The sequence below is a fragment of the Cyrtonyx montezumae genome, unplaced genomic scaffold (assembly GCF_038088225.1).
Source record: "Cyrtonyx montezumae isolate F1298 unplaced genomic scaffold, pur_monq_1.0 scaffold_4, whole genome shotgun sequence".
NCBI lineage: Eukaryota > Metazoa > Chordata > Aves > Galliformes > Odontophoridae > Cyrtonyx > Cyrtonyx montezumae.
Window position 1 is genome coordinate 5851006 of NW_027072045.1, and position 6585 is coordinate 5857590.

General features: G+C 55.9%; 1 protein-coding gene across 2 annotated transcripts; it reads right to left on the reverse strand.

The window, feature by feature from the left end:
* Nucleotides 1-672: 672 nt before the first annotated feature.
* EMX2 (empty spiracles homeobox 2) lies at nt 673-6336 on the reverse strand. Of its 2 annotated transcripts, XM_065747049.1 has the most exons (3): nt 5687-6336; nt 3863-4047; nt 673-1162 (listed from the first exon to the last, which is right to left on the reverse strand). In XM_065747049.1, exons 1-3 carry the CDS (start codon nt 6075-6077, stop codon nt 995-997), a joined length of 744 nt encoding a protein of 247 aa, XP_065603121.1. In that variant the 5' UTR covers nt 6078-6336; the 3' UTR covers nt 673-994. The 2 variants fall into 2 exon arrangements, with proteins under 2 accessions (XP_065603121.1, XP_065603122.1); XM_065747050.1 differs by lacking the exon at nt 3863-4047 and having other exon boundaries at nt 5687-6217.
* Nucleotides 6337-6585: the final 249 nt, after the last annotated feature.

A 6585-nucleotide genomic window follows, 5' to 3' on the forward strand; every position in this document is an offset into this window, starting at 1 on the left:
ACCTGGACGCTGGGTTTGCGCCTTATTTGCGTTAAAAAATAATCAGCATTCGGTTTCGCAGTGGGGATAGAGTTGGGAAGGGAGGAGGGGGGGGGGAGGGATAATTTGATTCTTTTCTTTTTTTTTTTTTTTTGGCAGCAAAAGTTCAGACCATTCCCGGCCCGCCCCCCCCCCCCCCCCCGTCCATCCGTCGGGGAACACTACGCTCGGGTACCGCTACTCCATTCACCTTCACGAACACTTTGACGCCAGAAGTTATCATAAAATGTTTACAGACTGCACATTTCTCGTAAAATAAAATTAAAAAGCACACAGAACCTGTCTTAGAGGGAAAAAAAATTACGATTCATTTCTGTCTTTAGGAACCGGGGTAATTTTTTTCTTTTTTTTTTCTTTTTTTTTCCTTTTTTTTTTTTTTTTTTTTTCGCCCAGACGGCTTTACACATGCAATTCAAGTTTCTGAAACAGGTGTGGGTTTTGGCTGCTCATGGAAATGTTTCTTTTTAAGACGGAAAAAACTGTGAAGTGCAAAATGTCCCGTAAGGTGGTAATATTTCTTTCCTTTTTTTTTTTTTTTTTAAATTCTTTTTAAGATTTTTTTTTTTTTAGGATTTTTCCTTTTTTTTTTTTTGAAAAAAAAATCCTTTTTTTTTTTTTCGACGTTACTTTTTTTTTTTTTGTGGGGTTTTTTTTTTTGTTTGTTTGTTTGTTTTGTTTTTTTAAGTGGACTGCGAGAAACGGAATACCTGTCAGTCAGTCCCTCGTCCCGGCGCTGGGCTCTGCCCGGCAGATCCCCGTGCCAGGGCCGTGCCGGCAGCGCCGCGCTCCGCACCTCGCGCTCTGCCCCGCCGCTCGCCGCCGCCCTCCAGACGGGAATCGCGTTTGGATGAAGCTCTCCGTGTCCTTTCCCCGCACCGCCACGCCGGGGTGCGGGAGCCTTTAACACTTTCTCTCGATGCGTTGGCTGGCTTGAAAAGTCCCAAAGTGCCAGTTTTTAATCGTCCGATGTGACGTCGATTTCTTCTGGACTGGCTTGCTTGGTGGCGATTCTCCACCGGTTAATGTGATGAGTCCCTTTTTTCTTCTGTTGTGAGTCCGAACCTTCCTCTTCCAACTTTTGCCGCTTGAACTTCGTCCTTCTGTTCTGAAACCATACTTTTACCTGTGGGGGGAAGGCGCCGGGCGTTAGTGCACAGCCTGCATGGCTACTACAGAAGGGCACCTGCGGGGCCTGTGGGCGGCCGGCCCCGAGCCTACAGAGACACCTATAGGGACATCCAAAGGGGCACCTACAGGGACGTCCATAGGAACACCCAGAATGGCACCTATAGGAATATCCGTAGGGACACCCATGAGGACATCCATGGGGACATTCATAGGGCCACCGTCTACAGAGGCACCCATAGGGACATCTACGGGGACAACCATAAGGGACACCTACAGGGACACCAAGGTCATCTATACCGACACCTACAGGGGCATCTATAGGGACATTCATAGGGGCACGCATATCGACTCCTACATGGGCGCTCCTAGGGTCATCCACACCGACATCTACGGGGACATCAACAGGGGCATCCATATCGACTCCTGCAGGGACGCTCATAGAGTCATCCGTACCGACATCTCCAGGGACACCTACAGGAGCACCCGCAGGGTCACCTATAGAGACACCTTTGGGGAAGCCTACAGAGAGCCGTGCCGCTACGGGTACCCTCTCTGCATGTGCCCTCAGCCGCGCCAGACGGTCGTGGGCGCGCAGCGCAGAGCTCGGGGTCAGCGGGAGCACCCGGCGCAGTTGCGCGGAATTTGAGCGCACGCCCGGGGCCCGCGCAGGACCCGCGCATTACCGGCTTCCAGCCGTCCGAGCTGCCCTCGGGACCGCGCCCGCCGAGGTGTCCCGGAGCATCTGGGGAGGGTTCCCGGAGCTGCTCCGCCCCGGCACGGTTCGGCTCGGCGCGGCACAGCACGGTACGATTCGGTATGGCGCAGCTCGGCTCGGCACGGCCGCACCGGGAGCGGCCCTAACGGGGCTGAGAACGCGAGATCTCTCCCTTTTTGGAAAAGCGATTAAAACGAAACGAACAAACCAACCAAAAAGTGCCTAAATTAAAAACGTCCGGCGCTGCCCCGAGCGTCTCCTCGGGATGTGCCGTCCAGGAGCGATCGCATTAGGGACAGAGCTGGAAGTGCGGCCATAAATACCCCTCCGGATTTGCTCAGTGCCGAATAAATCTGACTTAACCATCCGGCAGCTGACTCCGGCGCTTTAATTACAGATAGTATTGATCTGGAGCTATCTCCAGGGCTGGCCACACTCCTCGTAGCGGCCAAAGGTAAACATTTTTTTTTTTTTAAAGCAGTTTAAACTCCGGTTCTGTCTGAAAGTGCCTGATAAAGGCCCCAGCGAGGGGGGAAAGGGAACGGGAGCATTTTAATAAGCTGGTTTAACCCGCTTCGCTGCCTCTTCAGAACAGAGCGCTGCCTGGCCGGACACACATCTCTACTGCATTTTCATATTCTCCAAAAGTCCCCCATCAAAAAGCTGAGCGGGGAACAAGGGGTGAGTTTAATTTGCTTTTAGTTTGCTAATTGAAGGGGAGGACGGTTCATTTCTGCACGCTGATCTACCAAAAGGGAGCTCATTTGTAGGGGACTGGGGGTTTGACATCCGGACAAAAGACCCCGACCAGCTTCGGAATCAAGCAGCACAAAGACCACCTTAAATACAGCTTTCCAGTGGAAATAAGCCTGTGACCGGTCCCTTGTTCGGAGAACCTCATAAAAGTGGCGATCCCTTTTTATTGTTTTGTTAGGGAGACATTTTAAAACAAAAGCTCCAACCTCTTTATTGCTTCCCCCACGAAAAGGAGTTAAAAAAAAAAAAAGAAAAAAAAAAAAGTGTTACAACTTAATCCTCCCGGAGAACGCTCTGTTTACTGGGAACTTTGAACCAGGCTGCGGCTGTATTTTTTTTTCTTTCTTTCTTTCTTTCTTTCTTTCATTTTTTCTTTTCTTTTTTTTTTTTTGTTGTTGTTGTTTTTAAGTACAGTGCCACATACTGTATGGCAAAGACAATCCCCATCTGGAACCCTCTCCCTACGACTCCGCTGTTGGAAGGGCGCAAAACAAAAGCCCGACACCGCCCCGACACCATCAGCACCAGCACCCCGCGGCCGGGGATGAAGGCTGGAGGGCAGAACCCCGCACGGAGCCGCGGGGCCGCGCCGTCGGGGTGCGGAGCTCCGCGGGGCCGCGTCCCGGTGCGCTCCGATCCCCGCGGCCGGGCCGGGAGATCCGCGCCGGGGAGCGGAACGGGATCCGATGCGGCTCTGGACCGCAGCCAGCAGCGGGGAGAGGGGGGAGGGAGGGGGATTCCTTGCCTTAATAATTTCTCTGCCTTTTTTAAAAATTATTATTATTATTATTTGAAGTTTCGTGCCCTCCCGATCTGGTCCGTCGTTTCGCCGCTGTGAAGGACGCAGGGTTGGGAATGTGTGAACCCCTCCCCCCCCCCCCCCAACCCCCCACCCTCGACACGATGCCTTTCTGCCCCCGTATCCAAACTTGAGGTTGTTTGTATTTTGTTTTTCCTCCCCCCCGCTATTTGTTTCCTGGGCTTTGCCCCTTCACGAGAATATTCGTGAGGTTCTCGCCAACCGTAAAGAAACAAACCAAACCAAGCCAAATCAGAAGAGAGTTTCTAACGCTGGGGCAAGGAAACACCTCTCCCCTCCCCTTTCGAAGTGCAGGGTCCGAACTCAGCGCGGGGCACCCGTCCGGTCCGGACCAGGGGCCGTTCCCGAGGTGCCCCCAGGTCCTTTTGCTCCATCCCGGCCGCAACCATCTCCTCCCCCCTTACCTGAGTTTCCGTGAGGCTGAGGCTGTGCGCCAGCTGCTTTCTCTCCGCTCCCACCACGTAATGGTTCTTCTCAAAGGCATGTTCCAGTCTCAGTAATTGGGACGGGGAGAAAGCTGTACGGATCCGTTTGGGTTTCCGGGCCAGCGCGTTGTGCAGGAGGAAGCTCTCCGGGCTGGTCTCGTTCCCTGGGCAGCGGGGCAGAGGTTAGCAGGGCACACCCGAGAGGAGTTCTTAGCTCGAGAATTGTTCTTCCTACCATTACCGCCTGCTCTTTCTCCCTCTCCCTATTTTATTTTGCTTTTCAGAAAGGGATTTTACGAAATACTATTTCGATAAGCGTGTGGAAGGAATACTTAGGGGAAGGAGAGAAATGGGAGAAAAGAGAACAGTATACACACACCGGGCAGCACTAATAATAATAATAATAATAGTAGTAGTAATAAAGGACGGCCAGAGCCGGGCTGCTCTGTGTGCGGCCCCATCCCGCAGCGCCCTTCTCCCCTCACATCTCCCCGTGTTTCTACGCCGATTTCTTTCCTGCCGCCCGGGACAGACACTCCGTGCGGCCGCGGCCGTTCCCCACCGCCCCGCTCAGCTCCGCCATCCCCGGATCCGGGTATGGGCCGCCCCCCCCGCCCGCCCCGATCCCCCTCGCTGCTTCCCGATGGGTTCCCCTTGGCCCCCGGTTCCCGGTCCGGCGGGGACAGAAACTTCGGGAAACAAGCGGCGGGGCCGGCCTGCTGCGGGGCCGGGACTCGTCTTATGGATTTCTAACCTCCCCCCCCCCCCCCCCACTCCACTCCACTCCGGTTCGGTCCCCGCCGCAGCTCGCGTCGCTCCCCGCGAGGAGGGGGAAGCACCGAGAGTCCCTCTCCGTAAACGCATTAAGAATGGTTGCAGGAGGAGGGTGCGCTGGGAGCAGGCTAGGGCTCAACACCGGCGCGTTTCCGCCTTTCATCCGCCTCTCTTTACCAATCGCCGGATGATTGCGACAAACAATCCGGTGAGAGGAACCCCTCGTTTCGTTGCGAGAGAGACGATGGCCGCTCTCAGACCGAGCGGAGCCGCTCCGCTCCCCCCGCTGCCGCACCCGGGAGCGGGGACCCGCAGGTGGGTGGGTTTCGTTCGGGAATAATAAAGGGAAAATGCCAGGGAAAATTATAATAATAAAAATCTAAGAATATAGATCTAGATGGCGTCCTCCGAGCGGAGGCGGATTTTATTCTTCTTATTATTATTTAGCTTTATTGTTTTACGAAACGAAAGAAGCAAAACCGGACTCAGTGCGGGAGAAACCGGCTCACCCTTGGCAGAAGGCTTTGCCATTTGCAAAGGGTTAAAGCAGGGGGGGTTTATTCATCGTGAGCCGTAGGTTTGTTTCTTTCCCCGCGGTGGTTATTCTTCACCGGGCAGCTCCGGGCTCCCCCCGCTGTGTGGCTCTCACCTCCTCGGGCCGCCCCCTCTCCGGGCTTTGGGTTTCCCTTCTCCTCTCCCCGGATCAGGGCCGGGCTGGGGCGGGGGTCCCGCAGCCCTTCCAGCCCTCTCCTCTGCGTCTCTCCCTTTGTATGTTTTCATTAAATCCTCCGCCCTGGGTTTAACCCCCGCTTCTTTCGGGGATAAATAAACCCTGCCGTGCCCTTTCCTCGAAGGGAAAACGAACCGAAGCGGGAACAGAACCGAAAAGAGCGGAGCCGGGACCCCTTTCTGGGACAGCTCCGCGAGGCCGGAACCGACAGGGGATGAGAAGGGAAAACGGAGCCCGGCGCAGCCCCACCGCCCCCCACCCGCCCCAAGCGCGGGGGAACGAGGCAAAGTTTCACGTACCTTGGAACCTGTGGCCCAGATATCGGTAGCGGTGTATTAGCCACGGGTAGAAGGTGGAGGGATCCCTTTGCTGCGAAGCGAAGAGCGGGTGCGTGGAGTGCGAGGCGGGCAGCGGGTGGGCGGCCAGGGCGTGGGGAGGGGGCACGGGGTGCACGGGCACGGCCGGGTTCGGCGGGTGGGAGACGGCCTCCGCAAAGACCAAGTCCGGGTTGGAGTAGACCCCCCTGCCGGTGGAGTGGAAGCCGTTGAGAAAAGGGTTCATCGGGCTGGAATTGGCATAGCTGAGAGCCGCCGGGCGGATGGGATCCTCGGAGCGAGACGCGGGCAAGGGGCTGTCTTTGGCCACCAGCGACTCGATGGTGAAACAGCGCTTGGGCGCGGGCTGAAACATGGTGCGGCGGCGGCGGGCGTCCCCCGGCAAATCTGTGCGTGGCTCTGCGGTGCGCGGGAGGAGGCGATCCGGGGAAGTTTGCAGCGGGGAGTGACTTGAGGAGGGATAGATACACACATAAATAGACGGGGGCCGGAGGGAAGGAGGCAGCGGCAGCCGGCGGTACCCAAAAGGGAGACACGCGCGCCGCGCGCACACACACACACACACGCGCGGAAAGTTGCTGGGAGAAGTTTCCCTCCTGCGAGGAAAAGGCGGTCGCCCCCCCCCACCCCCCCCCCCCCGCCCTCCCTAAGTCCAAAGACAATCCATGGATGTGATCGGCCCCTTCACGAGTTGTGCAAACGATTTGTTAGTTCATGAGCCTAATTAGTGCTGGGATCACATAAACAGCTTCCTCTGAAGCCTGGTAAATGGCTTGATGATTGGTCGCTATTACTCGCCTCGAGGTTGAAGGGGGAGACTCTTTAAAGTGCGTCAGAGGGGAGGCGAAGCGCCGGGCAGCGCC

Bases quoted from the DNA above. Each gene is read 5' to 3' on its own strand.
- EMX2 (XM_065747049.1), bottom strand. From the start codon at position 6,077: ATGTTTCAGCCCGCGCCCAAGCGCTGTTTCACCATCGAGTCGCTGGTG. The intron at 4,048-5,686 runs GTACGTGAAACT...CCCGCTGCCCAG, and splicing joins TCTGGGCCACAGGTTCCAAG to GGAACGAGACCAGCCCGGAG. The intron at 1,163-3,862 runs GTAAGGGGGGAG...TTCCCCCCACAG, and splicing joins TCAGCCTCACGGAAACTCAG to GTAAAAGTATGGTTTCAGAA.